Here is a 25,747-nt window from a genome sequence, read left to right as displayed (position 1 = left end):
GCCAGGAAATCAGAAAGTTATTATCTCTAGAGATGTGCAATTTGAAGAAAGTAGGATGCCATTTCTGGAAAAGGCTCAAGAGAGCCAGAGGCCATCTCATTCTGAGAAAGAACCAGAGCCTGAGAGGATGGTGGAGATGGGTGTTCCAGAACCTGAGGAGGCTGAGGAATCAGTTCAGGTGGAGGTTTCTGGAGCAGATAGAACTGCTGAGCCTGAACAGCAGATGGGAAATCATAGTGAACAAGAAGAAGCAGGTGCTGATGTGTTGAACCCTGAGCAGCAGGATTTGGGTGACTATGTTCTAGCCAGAGATAGGGTCAGAAGAATCCCTAAACCATCTACAAGATACAGTGAAGAAGAATACTTGCTATATGCACTATGTGTTGCAGAAAACATAGAGTATGCAGAGCCTTCAAGCTTCAAGGAAGCTATAAGTTCTAAGGAGAGCAAGCAGTGGATGGAGGCTATGATAGATGAAATACAGTCCCTGATCAAAAACAAGACATGGGTGCTTGTGAAGAGACCTTCCACACAAAAACCAGTGAGTTGTAAGTGGATATACAAGAAAAAATTGGAGGTTGGGAACAAGATTAGGTTCAAGGCTAGGCTTGTAGCTCGGGGGTTCACACAAGAGGAGGGAATAGACTATAATGAAGTATTTTCTCCAGTGGTAAAGCATGCCTCAATCAGAATTTTGCTAGCTATAGTTACTCAAAGAAGTTGGTTTTTGGACCAACTTGATGTGAAGACAGCCTTTCTTCATGGAGAGCTTGAGGAAACTATATACATGAATCAGCCAGAGGGATTTGTGATACATGGGAGTGAAGATAAGGTTTGTCTACTAAAGAAAAGTCTATACGGTTTGAAGCAAGCAAGTAGACAATGGCATATCAAGTTTGATGAACATATGCAGAGTATGGGATTTATAAATTCCAGATATGATAGTTGTGTCTACTTCAAATCAAAGTCTGAGGGACCTGCTGTGTATTTGCTATTATATGTAGACGACATCTTGCTTGCTGGACCAGATAGACAGGAGCTAGATAGGGTGAAAGCCTTATTGAAAAAGGGATTTGAAATCAAGGATCTGGGGAGTGCTAGCAAGATTTTGGGAATGGATATATTCAGAAGTGCAGATAAGAGGGTGTTGTGGTTGTCCCAAGAAGGCTACATTCAGAAAGTACTGCACAAATATCAGATTGACAAGAGTAGAACAACCTCAGTTCCACTATCACAACAGACTAAGCTGTCCAAATCACAATGTCCCAGAAATCAGCAAGAAGAAAGAGAGATGAGCCAGATACCTTATTCCAACATAGTTGGGAGTGTGATGTACATGATGATATGCACAAGGCCTGATATTTCTCATGCGGTAAGCGTGGTGAGCAGATACATGTCCTGTCCGGGAAGAGAGCACTGGTTGGCTTTGAAAGGGATTCTCAAGTATCTTAAAGGAAGTAGTGATCTGGGAATAATGTTCAAATCAGAGAATGAAGGAGATAAGGATAGCATTATTGGGTTTTGCGATTCAGATTATGCAGCTAACCTTGATAATAGGCGCTCACAATCTGGGTACATATTTACCTTGTTCGGCTCCGCGGTGAGCTGGAAGTCTAATCTCCAATCCGTGGTGGCTCTATCGACGACGGAGGCAGAGTATATAGCTCTTGCTGAGGCAGTAAAGGAAAGCTTCTGGCTTAGGGGTATAGTTGGTGATTTTGGGGTGAAGCAAGAGAATGTTGTGATCAAGTGCGACAGCAATAGCGCGATTTGTCTTTCGAAACATCAGACATATCATGAACGCAGCAAACATATAGACGTGAGGCTGCATTTCATTCGAGATGAGGTTGAGAAGGGTGCGGTGAAGATTGAGAAGGTCAGCACCGAGCACAATGCGGCTGATGCACTTACTAAAGCCCTACCGAGATCCAAGTTCCGACATTGCTTGGATTTGGTTGGGGTGGTCCGAAATTTGTAAGTATGGGAAGGAAGGTGGAACTGGTGGTGATGGATCTTAGATTGCTCAAAGGTGGAGGATTTGTTAGTGTTTGAGCTCATCAAGATCGGATTGAGCTGGTGGAAGAATCAAGTCAGGAAATAGCCGTTGGGAACCGAAACAGAAACTAGCCGTTGGAAACGGTTATAACCGTTTTCGGCAAAAGGAAACTGTTCGCCAAAAGGTGTTCGCCAGAAGGTGTTCGGCAAAAGGTGTTCGCCAAAAGGTGTTCGGCAAAAGGTGTTCGCCAAAAGGTGTTCGCCAAAAGGTGTTCGGACAAAAGGAAGCTGTTCGGCAAAGGAAGCTGTTCGGCAAAGGAAGCTGTTCGGCAAAGGAAGCTGTTCGGCAAAGGAAACTGTTCGGCGGTTTTTCTTGATCGGTACTACTTAAGGAAGTTGCGATTCATTCCAGAAAAACAACAACAGAAATCAAAAGTGATAGAGAGAGAATTCAAGAGAGGAAGTGTTATCTTTCAGCTGTGCGTTTTTAGCTCTCGAAGCAAGAAGTTTTCGGGCGAGTTGAGGGTTTTTCCATCTTGTAAATTCTTGAGAGTTTTGAGTGCTCTTGTGTTTGTAATCTCTCGAGTGATCAATAAAGAAACACACCAGATTCTGCCCGTGGATGTAGGCTTACGCCGAACCACGTAATTCGCTTGTGTTCTTCCTTGCATCTTGTCATTTCATTAATTTCCTTTTCGATCATCACAACCATAAGTTCGTTCTTCACAATTCATAAAGAAAAGATATTATTTCGCTCAAAATATCAATATATGTAAATTAAATGTAATTGATCTGACTTTTTGTTGAGTAATTGGGAACAAATTTAAAGTTCATGATTATTTCAGCCATTTTTTTAGATTTGAGACAGCCCTGAATTTAACAAAACTTTATGGGTTTTTTTTCCAGCAATTGGTCATTCTTATTATTAAAAAATATGTGGATTTTGTGTATGCATTTTTGCAAAAGAACCCCTATATCGAATCACGCGTAGATATTTTATAACTGACTTATGAAAAAATCAAATTCGAAAATGATAAATATATATATATATATATATATATATATATAGGTATTTGATCAAAACAAAAATGGCCTTAAACCAAGAATTACAGACCGATTTACATCCATTGGATGAGACAATCTAATCTTAAGATTAAAGTATTTAACCGCCAGATTTAATTAGAAAATATTATTATTTTTATTATTTATAATCTACAAAGGTTAATTAAGTAAATGCAGTATATTGTTAGTTATTGTAATTCCTATAATTGTGCTCCGTCTTCTCTCCCCTAACTGCTCTTTAGTGTAGTGTATTAGCCCATAATATCTTCTTCTTCAATATTTCCTCTAATTTGCATACCCCATTCCAATTAATGTAGTTCTGCATAGTCTTAACATTTGTAGATATGCAAAAATTCTCCGTCGATGTTATTATTGCGGTGTAGTATAATTCCTTGTCAACATTTGAGTTTCCATTCCAAAATCTCGATGCTAGCCATTTCCGTTTAAATTGCTATCTTCCATCCAGTGTTTGAATTTGTGGTTCTTGTATATCTGTCAAATATATACGGTGAGTAATTTTTATGTAGACGTATGAATTTATGTTTCTGAAATTTCATTGATATTGTTTAGTGTTTTAAGAAGAAGATTTGCTCTATTTTGTTATGATATAGATATCCGGGAATGGATTATGAAACGCCATCTACTTCCCATGTAGATAATCAGTCACCCGTAGATGACATTGTGCAGAATACAGGTTATCCTTTTAAACATCATTTGGAGAATTATACTTATATTACTTTATTTTAATCTTGCGTATTTATCAATATTAGTAACGATGTAACTCTTACTTAGTTGGCGTGTGGCTATGACATTTTAGTGCAGGCTGTTAGTATAGAATGGGTAGCAACGTACCTAATGTATGCTTATAGGTGTGTTTAGTATTACCCATATTTGTAAAGGATAGTTGTATCACTTCTATGAAGCGATTACATCCTATTATGACGTATAATCATACTAATTTTCGGAGTTGGATCTTTGTATTTAATTTATTATTTTCTTGATAGTAGTATCAATTATGAAGCGATTTCAGTTTATTATTACCTATTAGCATACTAATTCCAGCTGACGGATTATTTTTGTTTGGTATTATTTTTTGGGTATTTTCTCATTTTGAATTATTTCAGATTTAAATATTCCAGAATGCCCAATAGAACTTAAACCATATGTTGGTCGTAGCTTCCCTACTTTGGACAACGCAATTGAGTTATACCAGAACTATGGGCGACGCGTCGGTTTTGATACAAGGAAGAACGGTTCAAAGAAGGTTGATGATATCACCTTATGGTTTTACATGGTGTGTAATAGAGAGGGTGAACAGAAGTTTAACGATCAACAACCCAAAAGACGACGCAAATCAAAAAAATGTGGATGTAATGCTTCTGTTGCTTTCAAATTTGATTCAGATCGTGGTTACGTAATTCAACACTTTAAAGAAGAACACAACCATCCCATGGTTGATGTACAACACCACAAGTTCATGAGGCTAAATCGTCAACTTGAACCAGTGCATCAAAAATTTATTTCAGATTGTGCTGGAGCTAATATCGGGCCATCTCTAACTTTCAAGCTGCTTACTGAGTTGATGGGCGGTTATGAGTCTGTTGGTTGTACTGTGTTGGACATTCGCAACTATACACGGGATATCAGAAGATACGCTGAAGGATGTGACGCCCAAATGATCATAGATGAGTTGAAGAAGAAGAAGGAAAATTGTGATGCCTTCACGTACGAGTATGAAGTTGATTCCCGGAGTCGTTTGAATCATTTGTTTTGGTGCGATCCTATTGCCAAGATGAATTTCTTGCAATTTGGTGACATTGTTTCTTTCGATACTACGTACTCAACTAACAGGTAAAAAATTAATTAATTAAAATTGATGCATGTATCTGTTATGTTATTACTTTGTTTTATTATGACATATTATTTGATATATCAGTATGCGCGAGTAAATCTTGTATTTCTCATTTTTTCCATCGTAGGTACTCAATGATTTTTGCTCCGTTTACTGGTAAGGACAACCATGGCCGTCCAGTGTCATTTGGAGCTGGTTTGCTTTGTAGTGAGAGTGCGGATTCGTTCTCTTGGCTTTTTAATCAGTTTGTGAAATGCATGGGCATACATCCGAAGTTGATAATTACTGATCAAGATTTGGGCATGAAAGTAGCTGTTGAAAAAGTTCTTGTGAATACACGGCACAGATGGTGTATGTGGCACATCATGGCAAAGGTAGCTGAAAAGGTTCCTAAGTCACTTCTTGGAAATAATGATTTTAAAAAGGATTTGAATTCATGTGTTTGGTCTGAGTTGATTGAACCTACTGAGTTTGAAGACAAGTGGAAGAATGTGATGGAGACTTATGATCTTGTTGGCTCTGAATGGTTTGTTTCTATGTTCGAATCAAGAAGGTATTGGGTTCCAGCCTACTTTAGGGACTTTCCTAATAGTTCGTTGATAAAGACGACATCTGTTTCGGAGTCGCAGAATAGTTTTTTCAAGAGGTACACTCAGTCTAGGGCGAACCTTGTTATTTTTTTAATGAATTTCAATAATGCAGTTGATGCCCAAAGAAACTACTCTGCAAAGATGGATTATATGGATTATAATACAACTGCAAAGTTGAAGACAGAATGGTCGATTGAGAAGCATGCATCCACGATATTTACTGATGGTGCGTTCAAGGAAATTCAAGAACAGATCATGGAGGCTTATAACCACTGTAGTCTGGTTTCGATATCTAATGATTCAAGTATAGAGGTTTATAAGGTTTTAGATCATTTTTCAAACACATGGTCGGTCACATTATCTGTGGAGGATTCTGTTTGTGTATGTGGTTGTAAGATGTTTTTGAGGACTGCTCTTGTATGTTGCCACATCTTCCTGGTGTTGAAGAACAAAAAATATCGATTGATTCCGGAGTATCTGATTGGAGGTCGATGGTTGAAATCTTCTTTGCTTAAGGCTGTGCATGGCGTCCAAAACTCAGATGTTGCAACTCATGTTTATGTTGATGAGAAGAAGAAGGCTCAAGCAATTTTGTTGGGAGAGATGTTGGGTCTTTACCAAGCGGTCAGTGTTGATATTGATCAAATCCATGAGTTGACATCGATAGTGCGTGAAGCTCGACAACAAATTTTTGCCGACGGGGTTGTAACGTCTACAGCACAGAAGAAGAAAATAATGGAGGAATTTTATGGGGCTGAGGCACCTCAGGAAGTGGATGTTCAACCACCTGAAGTTGTCAGCACCAAGGGATCTGGTAGTAGACTCCCTTCAAGAGTCGAGAAGGCTTTGAAGCTTAAGAACAAGGCTATGCGTCAATGCAAGAAATGTCAGGAGTGGGGTCACCACGATTCTAGGAATTGCGACAAATTTAAAGAGAAAGAAAAGATGCGGTCCAGGAGAAATTCTGATTTTTGATACAAGTTTTTTAGTTTTTTAAAGTGATGTTCGTTTAAATCATTTATGTTGAACACTTCGTTTGAAAAGTTAAGAATATAGAATTTAATGAAGTTCAGCCTTTTACTGTGTGTGGCTGTATTTTTGGTCTTAGGTATATGGTATGGATCAATTTTTGGATTATTATGCATACGGTTACATTTATATGACCATGACTTATTTTTTGTTTATTATGACACAATAGAATAAATTCATCTGTTGAGTTATAAAATATAATCACTGTGTTATGACTTGAATGTAGTTATAGTTTGACCCTATATTAACTTTTTTCTGTTATGACACATAACATTAAAGAGTATGACCCAAATGGTTGTCTATTATTCTAAATGATATTTGTGGATTGCTTGAAATTTATATTAACATATTTTTTGTTATGACACATATCATTAATTCGTATGACCCAAATGATTGTATAATTCGACACATTGTATACTAACAATTATATGACCTACATATGCACTCTATTATGACACAATATACGGAGTACTGTTTATACCACCAGTTTCCGATAAACATATCCACTAGGAACCCAATAAGATGGTATTGCTCGAAAAAAAATTCATAATTTATAATAGATCAAACAGTTTAATGTTGTGTTTGGTATAATTAATGACCCAAATGGTTGTCTATTATTCTAAATGATATTTGTGGATTGCTTGAAATTTATATTAACATCTTTTTTGTTATGACACATAACAGTAATTAGTATGACCCAAATGATTGTATAATTTGACACATTGTATACTAACAATTATATGACCTACATATGCACTCTATTATGACACAATATACGGAGTACTGTTTATACCACCAGTTTCCGATAAACATATCCACTAGGAACCCAATAAGATGGTTTTGCTCCAAAAAATTTCATAATTTATAATAGATCAAACAGTTTAATGTTGTGTTTGATATCCAGGAGCTGTGTAAAACGCAATTCCTAAACAAGGGTAACATTGTCAATAAAGAAACGAACAAAATGAAAAACTTATTTGACTTATGCAATATACATTTGCACCGATCCGTAGTTTGCTATCATGTGTTCTACGTTGATCTTGGTTTTCTTGTTTTCCTTCGCAAAATGTTTATATGCCGCATCTTTATTGAGTAACGCGCTGTGATTAATTCCTGCCAACATCAACACACGGTTGTATTTAGCTCTTAAAAACTGTAGCACACCTTTGTTTTTTGTCGTTAGTCCACAATTCCATTGTCCCTCCCTTTCACCCATGTAGACTTCAAGGTGTCTAAGCAAATAAACGCCACTGTCTTCTGCATTGTCTGTTGTTCTCCAACTCATCTTCATCCTCTGAATAGGCACGTTTATAACCGATTTGCATTGATTGTGACAACCAATTCTTGATAAATACTTACAAAAGAATGTCCTCTGTAATGCATGCAAAGTGTTAGTATCAACAATTATTGTGTAGTACTATGAGTTGTAATGTTTTATTCATACCAATGCCTCTGGAATACATCCGTAGGTGAATCGCAAGTCATTGTTTTCTCCATCTTTACAAGCATCTATAATCACCACTGATCTTCGTTTGAAACAAAAGCACACAGTGTAGTACCTTTTTGAAACGCAGAATGCAAAGAATACCTATTTTGTGTAATAGGTTAGTCCTCAATGGTAGAATGAGTGTTGTCTTTTGTCTTAGTAACGTAATAGTATGTTATTGACTATGCAGCAACATACCATATCTATGTCACCCCATGCGAAGTGTGGTATTTCGCTGACCTCTTTGTCAATGTTTGAGGCAAATTCGTCTAGTTTGTCTGCATCATCATCCCGCCCATTACTCATAACAACCGTGTAAAGCTGCAAATATTTATATCAGTAGGGTTAGTTATCATGTTTAGGTTAACAAATAATCGAATAGTTAAACTCACAGCAGGGTAGGTTGTGAAAAATAGTCTTTTTGGCGAGGTGACAGATTTCAAATCTTCCATATGGTTAAGTACAGAGCAGAAGGAGCTAATTACTCCACTTGAAACCTCATGATGCGGCAGTAGCGAACAGAACTCCAAGAGCATGACCTCAACTACTCGGTCATTGTAGATAATTTGTTCTCTGTAATTATTACAATTAGTTATTTGATTGAATTCAGGGCAAAAAAACCAAAATCTATGATGATATCAAAACACTTACTCATTGCCGTGGTGAGTGGTCATCAACCAATAATACATTACTCGTTCATCTGGAGTAAGCTTTCGTGACACAGTGACTGCTCTCTCAAGAAATGGTGAACGCAGTGCATTAGTACATCTCATGTCTGTCTTGGTGCGAATGTTCATCTTAAATGTTTGTTGCCTGTCATGTGGCTAGGAGTAGAAGGTATTGATCAGTGGTACATGATGTAGATATAATTTGTTTGGTTGGATTAGGAAGTACACGACTTACCACATACGTCTACATTTCTAATTACAACAAAGCTTACTTGTTTGTTTGCAGTGATGACCAAAGCTTCGCCCAATTTTGGTTCTGATTTTTTTGTGAAAGGTGTGACAAAATCCGCATCTGCCTCATCACATTCCATGTACGCTTCCACTGCAGATTTTACTATGGCCTCCACATCGATTTCCTCACCCTACATGTTGATTTTAACAAAATCGTTCATAAGATGTCATAATAAATATGAATAGATGTCATAATTAGTATGGAAATCCACATACATTAGTATCATCATTGATTATAAGCTGATTATTCAAACTTGGTGTCGTTTTCGTTGCTGAAGCATCCGAAAAAAATTCATCAGCAGCGTCATCACCACCGCCATCCATGTAGTCAGCCATTGCTGATTTTACAATCTCATCAACATTGATAGTTCCTTCCTGCTTATATATTAGTGCGTATTAGGCAGTGTAATAATATGTGGATGATGTTGTTATGCCTGATATATGGTTAATAATGGGTCCATACAAGAATATGTATCCATATAGTTTGTACCTGTTCTTTACCCTTCTGATTTGATGCAACGCTAATACCGTTAAATGATGTTCCAATCATGTTGTTGCGTTCCTGTTTATCACTCTGGATAAAAAATGTCAATACGTATATAGGAACTCAACAAGCTTTGCAGTACACATAGTGTTCTAAATTCAGTTTAAATTTTGACATTTACCTTTGATGCACACAAACGTGCTTCTTCAGATCCAACACTTATAAATGATTTTTCTGTATTCGAGCTCTGAATCATTCCTACAGCCGTGAAGCTACTAATCTCCGCCACAGCCTACATTAAATATTAATATTACTGAATGTGTACGTATGTCAATGATGTACAGAAATCGCCATTGGTTTCATATTATATGGCAGAGTCAGTTTAGAAACATATTTATAGCAGTAACCAATAAAGCTATATTTTTAGTACAATAGAATTACCTTGTTTACTCCATTCTGTGGTGTAACAGCACAATTTTGAATTACATGTACGTTTGTAATTTCAATTTGTTTAACACCGCGTCTTCTTGCGAGTTCACCCTGCAATTCACTATGGTTGTCGAATCGTATTGTTTATATAATGGAAAAAACCAGCTAAGTAATAGATAACTTGTTTTACAGTTCTATTCAGGCATGATCATGGCTGCCAAGTATTAGCACGGTCGAAGATTTCTCGTACAATTACACCTAAGGTATTTTACCTGGTTTGGGCCATATTAATTGAATATGTAGGTCATGAGTACATATGCTTATAATATGCCTGCATATCATGCATTTGGGTCATACTTTTAAAGCGTAGGCTGATCATATTTACATATTGTAATGAACAATTCAGGGTCATAATATACACTAAACAACGTTATAATAACATATTGATTGCAGTATGATCATACTAAGCATTTAACAAGTGTTACAATATAAACAATTAACTGTACACTTCAGGTTAAAAAAAATGCACTAATCGAAGTCATAATAGCATATAGATGAGTTTGTTAATAATAAGCATTTAATTCGTTTGGTCAGAACAAACATTTACTTAGTAATAAGCTTTTAATATACATAATCTAACCATTACATACATACCAACTATATGCTAATCGACGGTATAATAACATATAGTACATTTTGGTCATAGTAAGCTTTTAATATGTCATATGCTTTTAAGATTAATATTTGAATGATCACGTCAGGGTCAAAATATGCGCTAATATAGGTCATACTAACATATATACAAGTTGGGCCTTTATAATCATTTATTTGGTCATACGATTATAATATAGTTTACTTATAATAAGCATTTAATTCGTCTTACGCGTATACTATAAATATTTAAATCGCCATTCTTGGATCATGATATGCGCCAACCGAAGTCATGATAAGCGCCAACCGAAGTCCTGCTACGATGATACTATAAATATTGAAATCGCCATTGTTGGGTCATGGTATGCGCCAACCGAAGTCATAATAACATATATATCAAATAATTGGCTCATGGATAAAAAAGGTTACACATTGTAACAAATAAGATGGTCCTGGGGTTCACAGTGTCATTTCAGCAGTACAAATCAGGTTGGTCTTGTGCACTAAATTGTTCAAATATGTAGTACAGCCCAAAATGGTTCACCATCCAAAATAAGTTTCGGGTTTGAGTTAGCTTTTAACTTACATTCTTTTGTTCAAACGAAGGATGAATGTCGAAGGGTGGCCCATCCTCAGCAAGCTTGGTAAGCTGTGTTGTGACTTTGAACATGTTCTTCACAGCTTCTACAAGTTCGGGTGAATTGAGTTTGTCCTTCGCCAACGCTGCCTCAAGAGATGTCACCGTCTTTTTCTCATCCAAACTTAGAAAGCGATTTTTGATTTTGAAATTGAGACATAAGCATCATAACAAATCAAAAAATTATTACTCAAATCATTTCAAATACAGCAATGTGGTCTTAGGTTTTTTATTATACTCACCTTTTCCAGATTGAGAAACAGGTTCAGCTTTGTCTCCAGTAGGTTTTTCCACTACTGCAACGTTTTTGGTTGTAGGACTCGTATCTGAAAGTATATTCCAGATTAGTGCTACTTGTACAGAAATATTCTGCAAACACTAAATACAATGACATTCTTATAAACACATAGTATCCATCAATGATCACACCAAATTATTTCAACAAACAATTCATAATTTCAATATTTCAGTTAGAGGTAGAAATGACATGCTCCAGGAGTAGTATAATAGTGAGAAATCATTATACGTGCATTACTCATTGAAGTTTAAACTGCATACATAGTTATTTTTTTTCATAAATGTCCAATGTACAGTTTAGCCATAATAATCAACTCATTATTGAGACATATTGTTCACAACAAAACAGTTGTTTAATACTCACATCATAACAAACACAACAAGATATGCACGGTACATTCATGTGTATACCTGTTCTAGCTGTTGAAATATGTTCAGTCGTGTACTTTTTTTATCCCGTCTCAGTGTTTTGTTTACTCTTTAGATATTATTTACAAACATTAAAGTCAATGATACTTTTATACACACACAGATGCCACCCATGTCACACCTTTTTTTCCTACAAACAATCACATGGTTCTAAATAGCAGAGATAGTTAATAATGAGTTGTTCCATCTTAAGCCGTAGGGGTTTACCACAACCAAATGCGTTTACATATATCATCCCAAACATCACAACTAAGTACCAGTTGGGAAGATCACAGACCGTTAACAGGAATTGGAGTTTTTGCATCAGCCTCCTTCCCTTTGTTGGATTGCGGTGTTGTTTTGTTTTGTGGTACAACCCCTGAAACATAATCACATTAGCTTTTAACTCAACTTTTAAAAATTCACATAAATATGCCTGGTAGCCAAACAATTATTTTTTTTGTCTTTTTAAGAGTGCATCGGTACAAGAATGAAACAAATTAGGCATAATAATAGTTAATTATGTCATGCATAAACTCGCTTGCTTCTGTGGTTGGTGTGGATGCAGAATGGCCTTTTGTTTACTAAAAATATCACAATTACATACGCTGCTTCCAAAATTGATATGGTATTACATCATTAAATAAACTAGGAGGGGAAAGCAATTTACTGGTTTGAGCTTTGGGGATCCGCGGTGGCTTGGTTTTAGTGTTCCTCCTCTGATACACTGGTTGAACAATAAAAGCCGTTTTAGGTATGAAGTATTTGAAAGCGGTGTAGGCAATGGTATACTACAAACATCTAACCTTTTCCGTCAGTCGTTGCAGATCCAGATGCCCGAGTATTCACCATTGCCGTCGTTGATTGTTGGATTTTCCTGGTCGTTGCTTGGAGGAATCGGGATAGATTGTCTGGGCTCGAGCGCTGATTGTGGATGGTCGATTTAGGTGAACTACCTGACGCTTCTTCGATTGAACAAAGACTGGTTGAAGTTCCTAATTGTTGTGCCGCTTCAGAATTTACAGAGGTAATGTTTGATTTAGGTGATTAGGGTTTTTGGGGGGAGGTAGATATATGGTGGGGGGAGAGACGAAGTGAATAGGCGGGAACCGAACATTAAGGTTAATGGCGTGTGGAGTTATGATCCCTTGATTTACGCGAAGAAAAACCGGAACGTCTGTTCATATTTTTTTTGTTTCCATTTTACCCTTTTATGACTCTGTTCAGTCTTATTATGACATAACAAAATGGTTGTCAAGAATAAATCGTGGCCGCCCATAGTCAGATCCTACGCTCCAGATTTGGTCTGTATTTTTTTACTTAAGGACGTATTTTGATAGATGAATACCATATATATATATATATATATATATATATGATTCTGACTCATTAAATTGTAAACATCACTTCGTTCTGTACGCATGCCTTTTCTTGACGATGTAAATAAATTTCAGGTTGGAGATTAGATAATTAAAAGAGATAGTAATCATAGTTTTATCACCTTCTGCGTTCTTACTGTTGTGAATCGTCTTGTTTTTTGTTCATTATATATAATCAAAATATCGTATGATAAATTAATAATATAGGCCTGCGTTTGACCAGTGCATTTGTAGCAATTGAACCTATGTTCACAGATATATTATAATGACATACATATTATTCCTTGAAGTATATAATTCAGATGGCTTTAAATATGAAGGAAAAAAAAAAGTAACGTGCGTAGAATGCTTAAAAATTTGAAAAAATATTGTTGTTTTGGTTAAAAAGGAAAAAAACTGAAGTAATTAATTGAAAGGTAAAGGTGGATGATGGTGCAAAGATTAAAATATAATTTAGGCCATTATCCGTCCACCTAATACACGGAGACGTGTATAATTAGTTAAAAATTAATGGATTAATTAAATTCGACGGCCATCTGAATTTTTTATTCCTTTTTTATTTTACTAATTATTCTTTTGCCGATGAATACATATGGCAAATTAATCCTCTTTTGTTGAATATATTTTCCATTTTTTTGTTCATTTTTACTTTGCCTTCCTATTTGATTATATGCAACTACAAGAATGGAAAATTGATAGTATGGAGTACTCTATATTTTGCCTGCGTATACCCAAAACCATCAAGTCGAGTTAGCATTTGATATTTTCTCATTTTACACAGAAGAAAATTACTCCATAATCTATTGAGTTACAGTATTAAATTTCATTTATAAGAAATTAGATTTGGAAACAAATCTTACTTCTGTCTCCCCTCTCAATTAAGAAATTAAAGTCAATTGCGAAAAATGAAAAAGAAACAGAAAAATATCAGCTACTTGTACAAGTGGGGAAGCATGATCACATTTTCATCTTTATTTTCTTAATCTTTTTTTTATAATTTGACGGCCACGAATATTTTAAATTGGCCCCATCTTTGAATAATTAGCCCAAATTTTATCTCTTATGGAGTATAATGAAATTATTAAATCTACAATGTAAAAAGTTTGCGAATAGCATCAGTGTAAAGCTATGCAAATAAAGCATTTTCCCAAAAGTCTATGATAAACAATTAACTTTTTAAAAATAGCCAATGTGCCAGTTTAGGAAATGAAGTACAAACAATTGCAATATCAAAAGAAATCACATTTCAATATATATGGCCTGCAACCTCTTAATGTACAACTGCACCACCAATTAACATATAACTAACTAGATAATTTTCACTATGTGTAGCATTTTTTGATGTTCTTTTACCTTCAGCTTTTTGATGGGGGTAGAAATCTGATCAAGAAAAAAACCATGGGAAAATCTGTCATCAAATGCTGAAGTTTCTCGCCTTCGAAAAACAGCCACGTACGATTTTCATGGCCAGCACTTGACATACAAGCCTAGGATGCACCTAAACCACTAGTAGAAGAATCAATCTTTGGACTGGGTAGGGCTCCGGTCATCACATCTAGGGAAGCTAAGCGACTCATCCTATACATGAAGGATGATTCGATGGGGCAGCTGGTTTTCCTCTAAATACACCCCACAGATAATATTTGTTTTGAAATCCTGCAGAATGATCATCCAAGAGTTTTGGTTGCGTAAGGATTAAAATGCGAAAAGCAGCAAGAGTATCACATAACATCAAGGAACCATAACTTACTCCAGTAGCGCAGAGGCAATTCTGTCGAAGTAAAAATCAATAGCTCGGCATTCTGCACAAGCCCTTTAAAAGCAAGTTCTTTATGAATCATTTCCTGAACCAATTGCGCAAACACTTGGTTGCTTTCATGAAAAAGTACGAAAGGATTAAGTCAATGCAAAGTAAAAAAAAAGTACTATAACAGACATTGTATGGGATGAAAGATTTATTTAAATTGATACCGTATCTTGGATGGAAAGAAATAGAGTGCGATGCTATCGCTATTTGGTTCTGATTTCTGAAAACTTTTTGGCCATATGTCGGATTTTGGAAGCATTTCAAGATGGAGGATTGGCTGAAATTGAGAGGCTTCCGCATATACCTTATGGCATGCTTTGTTCGAAATGTGAGCAACAAGCTCATCAATACTGTCATGCTTAGAATTCCGAACGTTGAAACTTCCCCTGTCATTTTTACAAGTTAATTGCTGATGAGCATGCATATAAAAAAAAGTGTAACTCGGTAATATGCAACCATATTATGGAGTTTCTTACCTCCAAACTGGCATGGCTATTGGTTGAGCAACTGAGTAATCTACATATTTGTCTTTGCTTTGACTACTTGTAGAAATCTGCTCCACTTTGTCCTCTGGTCCTCTGCTTTTAATACGGCCATCGCTTGAACCTAAATCCTTTTCTTCAGGGCTCAAGTCAGCAAGCTCTTTTGCATGAAGAGGTTGAGGAAAACAGGTTCGAAGCACTTTCTTCTTTTCACTTAAACTCTTTGAAGCCCCACCACTTGAAATGACAGGATGATCAGTAATTGACTTGAAAGGTTTAGTCTGATCTTTCTGCTCATAGCTTTCATTTTCTTTCATGCTCGAGGGTAATGTTGAATCAATCCCCGGTCTCATGCCCTCATTGATGTCTACCTTTATATGTTCATCATAAGTTGTTGTATGAAGTCTATGTTGGACTTTGGCAATGGATCCCATTTTATTTTGTGTTCTCTGTCTCTGTCTCACCTTCGTTTTCCTGTTCTTGATCCTTTTTTTCTCTTGATCATCACCTGCAAAGATGAGATGATCTGCATTGCCAAGATCAGTAATTGACTCGAAAGTTTTAGTGATGCATGTCTGATCTCTCAGCTCACAGCCTTCATTTGCTTTCACCTTCGATGGTAATGTTGAATCATTCCCCTGTCTTGTGCCCTCATTGATGTCTACCTTCGTATGTTCATCGTAAGTTGTTGTAGCAAGTCTATGTTGCTCTTTCTCGGCAATGGCTTGTGTTCTCTTTCTCTGTCTCTGTCTCACCTTCGTTTTCTTGTACGTGATCTTTTTTTTCTCTTTCTCTTGATCTTTTTGCTCAGAACATCCATTTTCTTTCACACATTCATCATAAGGCGTGTTAGCAAGTCTATGTTGGTCTTTTTCGGTCATTAATTCCATAATGTTTTTCTCTCTCGGTCTCTTCCTCTTCTTCTTATTCTCGATCATCTTTTCCTCTTGATCTTTCTGCTCAGAGCATCCATTTTCTTTCACTATACAAGGTATTGTCGAATCACTCGCTGAATTTGTGCACTCATCGATGCCTACTTTCACACATTCATCATAAGATGTAGCAATTCTACATTCTATCAGATTTCCTTCAACATTTTCACTTGCACCTGCTAGTAAAAGGGTAGCATTTGCGTCATGTTTTCCATCCAATTCATCCTTACGAACATGCTCGTTTTCATCCATCACCAGACCATTTTTCTCCTTTTCATCTCTAGAGGATCTTTTAATATTTTTTGAAACTTTATGATGTCTTGTCTGGCATGGGATGGCATCATGCTCGAACACAGCAGATTGATTTCCCACTTTTACTTTACAATCATCACAAAACCAACATACGAATTCATCAAAAGTGTCTGGTATCTTATCAAGGCAGTAGCTGAAACAACAGAAAATAAAGTCAAGCAACACAACCCATTATTTGTTAATCGCTAAACAAAATGAACACGCCAAGAGTCTGTCGGAACAATCTTTATTCTTCACCAAACTGTCTAAATCCAAGCACAACCTAAACAATAGCTTCCTTCAAATATTATATAGGGTGTTACAAGAATAAAGTTCAAACAGAGAGCGTTCTATAATTTGCAGGCAAATACAAAGAAACTGGAGATAGATTTTAGAAAGACAAAATTTCTTCATTTGCGCTAGACTAGACCAGAAAGATATAAATAGCGCAATTTGACACAAGCCAGACCACAAGCAATATAACAGTTGCTTCTTTAACAACTATATATATGATCCTAAAAATGTGATTAGTCTAAAAGATCATGAGATGATTATTAATTTCCCGAATTTAATTTCTGGTTCAGTCCATTACTGATAAGGAAAGCGAGAGAGAGGAAGGGCTGAATGAGACAGCATACACCATCAATTCTATCCAGCTTACCGATGCACAGCAAATTTCAGACATCTGACACAGTGGACCAATGCATTCTCAAATCCTTTGTCGCCACACTGAAGACATATTGTTCCCTCGATCTGCATGATGATTTTATTCAGACAACCATACCATTAACTAGTTAAAGAAAGAACTCTACTTGGTTATTTCTTCAAGTTTGTCTCAGATAATCGTTAAAGTTTAGTTGATTATAAAGAAACCTAGAAGAACGAGTTCTTGAATACCTACCATACCATAAATTGGTAACCGAAATCATCCAACATATAACCATCAATACGTATTGCACAAAGACATTTCATAGCTAACAGAACAGTTCGAGTCAAACATAAATCATATTCATACAGCTAAAATTAAAATACTCTTCTGCACTACAAGGAGAAATCCAGATGCTTATGAATTTTCAGTCTCCATAAAAATTACTAAAACAAATACACCAGTTATCAAGCAGCAAGCCCTTGATTCTTTCATGAAGATCATTAATACATTTCATATGAATCTTTAATCCTTAGAGGCCAAATATACATCAAAGGGCAATAAAAAGTGAATGTGAATTTCTTCAGCATTTCCTTCTCTTTCATTTTTTAGGCTGAAAAGCAAGAATTGCAACTTACATGAACAAAAAAGGGAATGCCCATTACAGAACAGCAATTTTCCTCAATATACGTACATGCAGAAACAGATTCACAATTCCCACACATTAATCCCTACGATTAAAAATTACCAACTTTTTCAAAAAAAATAAAATAAAATTGGGGCGCTGTACCATTGATGCAGTAATTTTTCTTCCTCCTTTGCTTCGCTCTTTCTTTTTATTCTTCTTTTCCTTAATTGCACACTAAAAGCTCACATAAGAGGAATGGAGAATCATTATCACTTCATTAAGTTTGATGTCTTCACCTGATTCAAAAAAGGGTTTATTTTTCAACAGCAAACCCTAAGCCTCTGTTGATTCTTGGGAAAGGGGAAGAATAAGAATCGCCAAATCAAGTTTTACATTTATTATCAAGGATTAATTGCTAATAAATCGTAGCATGTTAATTTTGTAATGATTCAATTGTAAATTTATAACATCGATTATGCAATTGCAGCATTTATTCAAACAAATATTTATCGAATGTTCATTGTAAATTTTCAACCTTAATTATAATCTTAATCAAATATGAGTAATGTGTGTCACATGTAGTCTATGTCACGTATCTGTCCATAATATGAAATTGAAATTATAAATTAATTTTCAAAATACTATTTATTCCAATAATCGGTTGATTAATTTTGACATTATTTGATATTTTTATTCTTCAGATAATCAAAATTTTATTTTATCAATTTATCATACCATACGTAAACAAATACCGTAAATCTTTAAAATACATTAATGACGATTTTTAATCATGAACTCAAAAAAAATGTACTAATATAACTAATTTATTAGAGATAATATATAGAAATGATGAATAAATACTAAATACTCATTTTGATAAGATTGGCATGCTTACATTATGGATCTTGTAATTAAAGGGACATACCATACCAATATTTTGTGCATCTATTAAAAGTCTATATTTTATTATTAAGGTAGAAACCAATCTTGTGATGCATGGGTTAGGCTAAAAAATGACCTCTTTAGTTGAGGCCCATAAATTTGTTATCATTTGACCATAATTATAGTAAAGATACGCTTAACTTTACTAAGAAATCTTTTCTCTGTGTGCCCCATGTGTAAAGCACATATCTTAATTTAATTTTTTTTACAAAAAATGGCAAAAAAGGCAGAGCTCTCATTTAAGAAACCCATTTTCAGAAGCCTAAATAAGATTAATATTTTAGAGTAGTAGTTTGCTTTGGAAAAGGAATTTGCGAATACATTTGATGCTTTGAATTCGTGATTTATATTAAAATAGATTTGAATTTGTGATTTATATGAAAAAGGATTAATATTTTTTGTGGTTATATTACCTATTTTTTGATCCTTTGGTTCTTTAACGTAATTAACAATATGTTCTATTCATCTTTTAATATTGACGCAATTTTCTTACTCCCTCCGTTTTTTAAAAATAAAAACTATTTCTGTTTTGGGCTGTTCTTTAAAAATAGAAACTTTAGAGTCTTTCTATTTTAGGACATAGACCCCACAATCCACTAACTCTAGTTCTACTACTTTTTCTCTTACTCTCTCTTACTTTAGTCATTTTTCTTTTCATCTCTCTTGCTTTACTAATTTTCTCACTTACTTTACCAATTGTGCATTAAAATCCGTGTCGTTTCAAATATTTCTATTTTTTTAATACGGAGAGAGTATTTTCATAATTTCAAAAGTGTATTAAACAAAATAGCCACGAGTTCAAACTTTTTATTATCCTACTAAAGTTGTTCTGGGTAGTCACAATATGAATCCAACTTCATGCACACACAAAACAACACAATTGAAATTTAATTTTAAATAATTTAAATTTGTGGGTTTCATTAAATTTAATTTAGTGCTCCACCTTATCATTATATACTTGACATGACTAGTCGACCCCTTAATTTGTGTCCACCTATTTATATCCATCTACCTATAATCACTTAATTATGTCTATTTATTTTCTCAAATAATGAACATAAATAGTCAATTATGGTAAATACTACATATGGTTACTACTCAAGCCCTTTTCATACACAACATAATAAAAAGTTTAAATTATTAAAAAAAAAAGATGATTAAAGTGGAGAGCATGGCTGAAGATATAATTAAGAAAAAAATTCAGTTGTAGATTACACTAATTTGAGAGTGCTAAATCCCATGCAGCAACATTTATTTAAATTTGTGGGATCAAGACAAGCAGAAAAGCTTAAATCTGAAGTCATATTGTGGCTGCCCTTATATTAACTATTCAAATCTATATTATACTCTATACTATATGTACTTAGGAGACTGGTCCTGGCTTGCCATCATTCTCAACCTTAACCTTACATTGTGACATTATTTTGTCTGTTTTAGTATGGATCAGCAAACTATTTGCATATATACTCAATTATGCACTGCGTATTATGAAGAAGGTTTCATGGTGAGTGATTAGAGTTGATCAATCTCTCCTACAAAGTGCTCACTCCTCAGTATCTGTCATTGCCATGCTGACGGGGGATTGCTGAAAAAAGGTTTGTTGTCATGAATAGTTATGTTATGTTCTTGTTATTTTAATGGTAAAAGTAAGAATTTGTTATCATGTTTGTTCTTTCAACTGGTTTCAGACACTAAGAATCTGGAGCTGTGCGTTTTTTCTCAGGTGATCACAAGTTTCTTAACATCTGATGACCAAGTTTGGGAAAATTGGTGGCGTTGTCTTCTTTTCTTTCAAGAACTTTGTAATCAAGAATCAAACATTTGACTTTTGTGTGACTAATGGAGTGTTAGTTTTGTTTTTAAAATCACAAAGCTTCGAGTAGTCCTAAAGAGATAATGATGATCAGAGTTATTAATTACTGCTAATTTAAGAGCAAGGGCTTAATAATAAGACAATCAACTGTATTACAATTAGAGACAACAGAATCTTACTTCATATATAAGGAAGGGCAAACCAGTAATTACTGGTCACCAAATGAGAAAAGGCCTAATTCACAAATCATCTGCTGCTGATGCTACTATTCACATGCCAATTTCGTGTCGAAACTGCTTAAACATATGGCGAAGGCTTGAAATGCAGACAAAGGATATCGGTAATCCATTGTGAACATATCTTTACCAATCTTACCAAACTGCAGTATGATCTTGTCATGATCGGACTGGTTTGGTTGGGAAGGCGTCGGGGCGGCGGCAGCTCCCCCCTGAGTTGCGGCGATGAGCTGGAAATTCTTGACCGATGCAACCGTTACCCTTCCTCTGAAGTTGAGGCACCAACGCTGCAACTGTTGGTGCCACCTCGGAGCCTTATTTTTCAGAATTAAAGGCCTATCCTTTCCACCATCTTCTCCCTCGTGTGGGACGGCCATGTCTGAAAATCTGGCACTGCTGAACTCTTTTGAGCTAGCTATCGATTTAGATAAGGAGATACTCCTGAAAGAGGCTTCGAGAGAGCGGGGAAGCAGCTCGGGTTGACCAGGGACAGAACCGCCTGGCTCGAGTGAAGAAATGGGGATTGTGTGCATGGCGCAGTGCATCCTACGAGGACCCCTTGTGCCAAGCACATTAAGCTCATATGATACCTGTGCAATGCTGTAACTTCCACTGGAGACTTTTGGCGAAACTTTTTTCGAGTAGAACCTGCGACTGGTACGACCAGGTGGGGAGATGTTGGAGTTGTTGTGTGGCGGCTGAGTGTCATAAATTATGAACTTGGTTCCAAGAAAATTGGACCTGATTAAAACAAGATAGTATCAGTTAATCTGTTACCAATTATGAGATGAATAGAACAGATAGAAATCAGAATTCAGATTGAAGTAAGATTCACTGTATCACAACTCCCTTCACAAACCCATATACAAAATCGAATAATCAAGTGGTTTCAGCTTCTTCAGTAAAAGTGGTTATCAATAATGACCAATTGAATAGTGCAGGTTTCATGATGAATAAACAAATATATATTGATGCTTCTTTTCCAGATATCATCTAGGTAACTTTCGTGGATTTTGCCTAGGATGATGTCGCAAGGAAACAAGAATAAGGATCCTGGAGATGTTATTCGGAAACCTTGTTGAACCTTACTATGGGACGTAACAAAATTCTTAATCTGTCAATCATTACATAAATCCCTTCTCAAACAATGTGGCTTTTGGATGACCAGAACGTGGCAAAGCTCAGAGGAAAGTGTGGCTTAAGAAAGTATACTAACCTCACTTTGCCAATATAACTGCTGCTCGACCTTGAGATGCTATCAGCATCCATTGAGATCACATACTCCGTACAAGTAGTCCGGCGAACCCGTTTTGCCGAAAGAAGAAATTTACCATTCTCGACAAGCAAAGCTGCAAATACATAACAAGTTAGATGAATAGATTAAAAAATTAAATAAACGTAGGAAAACAGCAACTTCACTTAAACACCGAAATCCTAGCCACTGAGCATGCATTCATCCTACAAGATTCTTTATAGTGTGACCTTAATTCCTTTTACAATTTTTACTGAAGGGAAGGTTTCCACAACCAATTATTAATATCAAAGTCTCCAACTTTTAGAGAATACAGCTGTATCAAAACAGAAACAGGAACTCGATAAAAAGATGAGCTAGTATTACTTTTATGATACAAGACCATAATTCTATTTAGCCTTCAAAATTATAGCCAAAACAGAACAAATCACAAGCATTTCACTTAACTCTAAAAGTCAGAGTGAGACTATGCATAACCTGAGATGCTATAATGGATTACCATTTTACTTATATCACCAGAAGATAATGTAATTGGCATCTTAATAGAACACCTCTGAAATTTAATATCCAGCTTTGCATAACAGTTAATATGAATTTCAATTATTAAACTTACATTGAATTGAAGCAAATGCAAAATGACAAATAACTCAAGCATCTAATTTACTATGATCATGTGGTCACAAACACCACATGAATCTAAACAGATTCTAGGTTCCTCTAGCAATGAATACTAATAAAATCAATCAAAACAGAAGCAGGGTTGAACTTATACTTCAAGATTTACACAGTCGTTATCAAACACGTACCAGGACTAAGGCATAGAAATAGTTGGTAAGTCAACTTAGACTTGTCTCTCTTAATGAAACACTGAATGCTTCCATCTCGAAACCCTGGCTGCATGAAAAGAAACACAGCAAGCATGCTGTCAGCAAAACATTGATCAACAGGAAACCAATCAGCAAGCATTTACTTGATGAGCGAAAGCCAATATCCACAATCAACACTAACCTGCTTGAGGGATATTGGAAAGGTTAATTTTCCACAAAATTCAGGGCATTGAACAATTTCTTTGCACATCTCCCTCCATGACTGGCAAACAGCTCCACATGCCACCATGTGTTTTCGGGCAGGCCATGTACTCTCACTCTCTTCCAATCTTTTTATCACATCACGGAGTAATTCAGGTGGAAGACCAGCCCAACAACTGGTCTGAATAACTTCAGGCTGGTCGTGCAACTCATGGACAGCACCATAAGACTTTCCACGGTGGTGAGCGTGCAGCCTCAAATCAAAACTTCGTTTCGACAAGCTTCCTATACTGTCCCTTAAGTCACGAGCTAGGCTACGGAACGACATCAACTGAAGCAGCACTATCCACTAGTAGTTAAAAACTCACTTCTTATCCTGCTCTTCCAAGCTCTTCTGCATTTGGATCACAGGAACTATCAGCCACGGAGGTTAAATTCAAATAATTAGCATCTTTTACCAAATGTCTTTAACAAACCAACTTTGTTATAGCTTAACAGCAAAGGAAATGAAGAAGAACGAGGAAAAGCTCAAAGCAAGAAAAGAAGATTCCCCAAACGAAGAAGCTCACATGGAGGAAAAAACAGATTAAACGCTGTATTTAAATCAGCAACCAGTTTCCCGCTTATTTAACATTTTCTGAAACAAAAAGGTTGTAAATCCATCAACGGAAAACGGTAACTTTAAAAAGAAAAAATAGAATCCACAAAAGTGTAAGTTCGAACAACACCTACAAAATCGAAAAAAGGAAAAAGGAATATATTCAATTTCAGTTTACGCACACCACCTCAAACGCAAATTGTCAATCAAATTTCCTAAACAGAGTCTCATTACTCAAAAACCAGGAATACATAAATACAAGTACTTCTCCGATTTAACTCTAATTCACTCAGCTACAGTACAAATCCGAAGCAAACACTGCACAAATCCAACTAAAATTGAAAATTTAAACCGAAGAAGAAATCAGAACACACATTTTTTGACTAAATTGGCGCAGCCATTGAAACGCAGATAGCTTGAATTGGTAGCCAAAAGTGGAAATGGCGAGAAGAGGAGGGGGTTATGATGTTACATACCTGGTCCGTGGATAGCGTCGGTAGCTGTAGTAATTGAAATGCGGCCGTATTAGTTCGTCGAGATTGAAAAAGATGGCAGTTTTGGGTTTTTGGATGTCTGCCGAAGCGCGTTTCTCTCTCTAGAAAACTGCTTCTGCGTGTCGGACTCCACTCCCTGTTGAATCCGTTTCACGGGCGAGCAATGCTTTTTATATACCCAATAAATTAAAAACAAAAATACAAATTCCAGCTCTTACTATTATATTATATTATATTATATTCAGTTGAATTTTTGTTTTCGGCTAAAAAACAACTATTTTTATTTTTTTTCTAATTCGTCTAGAAATTCTTATTTTGTACTATGTCAATTTTCCATTTCGTTGTTAAATATATTACTGATTTGATCTGCTTTTACAACCAAAATCAAGTATCCTATAATGAGACATCAGTTTCTGATATATAGTCGCGTAGATAAGACATAGTCTTTTTTTACGTTACTTTTTTATTAAAAAAAATAGAGCTCTTTGATGGAAGAATTTATTTTTTTGGCTCAAGATGAATTATTGAGAATGACTTCAGCTTTTAATAAAACAAATAGGTAGATGTGTAAAATTGTTTAAAGGATGTAAGGCGATTGTCTCAAAATAGCACCTTATAGATGGAGATAAATAGTGGAGTAGTAGAAGTTTCTTTTGAATTCAAAAAGGTCAATTCCTCAAGCACTCATAGTTCTTCGTCAATGGATTAGATAACTAATACCATTAATCAACAACAAACTATGTCCCACCTTCATCCACAATAAATATATATATTACTATAAGGTTGCATTTGATACATTAGACAAGATAATAGTGAAATATATATGAAATAAATCACAGTAAGAATTGTCTATGAATAGTCTTATGGGATGAATGTGTGATGCTTAATAGCGGCGAGCCAACATATATTGTCAAGAAAAGTAAAGAATTAAAATGAAAGGGTGGGTGCAGTTATATGATCTAAATCGTTCGAGGGAATCAGAGGTTTGGGTGAGTATCGTGTAGGGAGACAAATTGGCTTTCTTTAGGTTTTTCAAGATTTTAAATAGTATGGAATTAATGTACCAATACTTAATTTTTGTTTAAACTCGCTTATTTTTCTATTTAAGAAGTGTATCACCTTTAATAAAATAATTTATAAAGAAAAAAGTATACAGTATTATTTTGAATGGAATGAATATATAAAAGTGATACTCAGCTTTTATTAAAAATTTTTAACCCATATTCGATAACATTTTTAAAAATACATGTAGAAATTAAATGAAATTTTTGCATAGACAGAGGGGAGTTGGAGTATTCTATTACAACTCACACGTGGTCACCCTGAATGCATATCTTATG

At 35.5% G+C, this 25,747-nt stretch overlaps 4 protein-coding genes across 8 annotated transcripts; 1 reads left to right on the top strand and 3 right to left on the bottom strand.

Annotated features, from left to right (window-relative positions):
* Positions 1 to 55: 55 nt before the first annotated feature.
* Positions 56 to 6,474, top strand: LOC121800227 (protein FAR1-RELATED SEQUENCE 5-like). The gene is made up of 5 exons (XM_042200098.1): positions 56 to 541; positions 1,730 to 1,932; positions 3,669 to 3,751; positions 4,182 to 4,908; positions 5,037 to 6,474. Exons 1-5 carry the CDS (start codon positions 56 to 58, stop codon positions 6,472 to 6,474), a joined length of 2,937 nt encoding a protein of 978 aa, XP_042056032.1.
* Positions 6,475 to 7,482: 1,008 nt separating this feature from the next.
* Positions 7,483 to 12,989, bottom strand: LOC121810612. 2 transcript variants are annotated; one of them, XM_042211376.1, is made up of 15 exons: positions 12,686 to 12,989; positions 12,550 to 12,606; positions 12,178 to 12,258; positions 11,417 to 11,500; positions 11,124 to 11,298; positions 9,899 to 9,997; positions 9,639 to 9,749; positions 9,464 to 9,547; positions 9,190 to 9,348; positions 8,955 to 9,104; positions 8,666 to 8,838; positions 8,407 to 8,587; positions 8,213 to 8,335; positions 7,973 to 8,116; positions 7,483 to 7,900 (listed from the first exon to the last, which is right to left on the bottom strand). In XM_042211376.1, the coding sequence occupies exons 5-15, from the start codon at positions 11,205 to 11,207 to the stop codon at positions 7,511 to 7,513; spliced, it is 1,698 nt and encodes a 565-aa protein (XP_042067310.1). In that variant the 5' UTR covers positions 11,208 to 11,298; positions 11,417 to 11,500; positions 12,178 to 12,258; positions 12,550 to 12,606; positions 12,686 to 12,989; the 3' UTR covers positions 7,483 to 7,510. The 2 variants fall into 2 exon arrangements, with proteins under 2 accessions (XP_042067310.1, XP_042067306.1); XM_042211372.1 differs by having other exon boundaries at positions 11,124 to 11,500.
* A 1,411-nt stretch (positions 12,990 to 14,400) lies between these two features.
* On the bottom strand, positions 14,401 to 18,456 carry LOC121810591. 3 transcript variants are annotated; one of them, XM_042211357.1, is made up of 6 exons: positions 18,207 to 18,456; positions 17,432 to 17,523; positions 15,542 to 16,924; positions 15,230 to 15,451; positions 15,009 to 15,130; positions 14,401 to 14,914 (listed from the first exon to the last, which is right to left on the bottom strand). In XM_042211357.1, the coding sequence occupies exons 1-6, from the start codon at positions 18,207 to 18,209 to the stop codon at positions 14,832 to 14,834; spliced, it is 1,905 nt and encodes a 634-aa protein (XP_042067291.1). In that variant the 5' UTR covers positions 18,210 to 18,456; the 3' UTR covers positions 14,401 to 14,831. The 3 variants fall into 3 exon arrangements, with proteins under 3 accessions (XP_042067291.1, XP_042067286.1, XP_042067295.1); XM_042211352.1 differs by lacking the exon at positions 18,207 to 18,456 and adding an exon at positions 18,055 to 18,165; XM_042211361.1 differs by lacking the exons at positions 14,401 to 14,914; positions 18,207 to 18,456 and adding an exon at positions 18,055 to 18,167 and having other exon boundaries at positions 15,009 to 15,102.
* Positions 18,457 to 20,880: 2,424 nt separating this feature from the next.
* Positions 20,881 to 24,544, bottom strand: LOC121810710 (tubby-like F-box protein 8). Of its 2 annotated transcripts, none has more exons than XM_042211461.1 (5): positions 24,390 to 24,544; positions 23,296 to 23,709; positions 23,094 to 23,181; positions 22,252 to 22,384; positions 20,881 to 21,776 (listed from the first exon to the last, which is right to left on the bottom strand). In XM_042211461.1, exons 2-5 carry the CDS (start codon positions 23,641 to 23,643, stop codon positions 21,065 to 21,067), a joined length of 1,281 nt encoding a protein of 426 aa, XP_042067395.1. In that variant the 5' UTR covers positions 23,644 to 23,709; positions 24,390 to 24,544; the 3' UTR covers positions 20,881 to 21,064. The 2 variants fall into 2 exon arrangements, with proteins under 2 accessions (XP_042067395.1, XP_042067398.1); XM_042211464.1 differs by lacking the exon at positions 24,390 to 24,544 and adding an exon at positions 24,288 to 24,371.
* Between the last annotated feature and the right edge of the window lie 1,203 nt (positions 24,545 to 25,747).

This window comes from Salvia splendens, chromosome 1, assembly GCF_004379255.2.
Source record: "Salvia splendens isolate huo1 chromosome 1, SspV2, whole genome shotgun sequence".
NCBI classification, from domain to species: Eukaryota; Viridiplantae; Streptophyta; class Magnoliopsida; order Lamiales; family Lamiaceae; genus Salvia; species Salvia splendens.
Note: the sequence above shows the minus strand (reverse complement) of the source record. Positions and strands in the feature narration are given on the sequence as shown.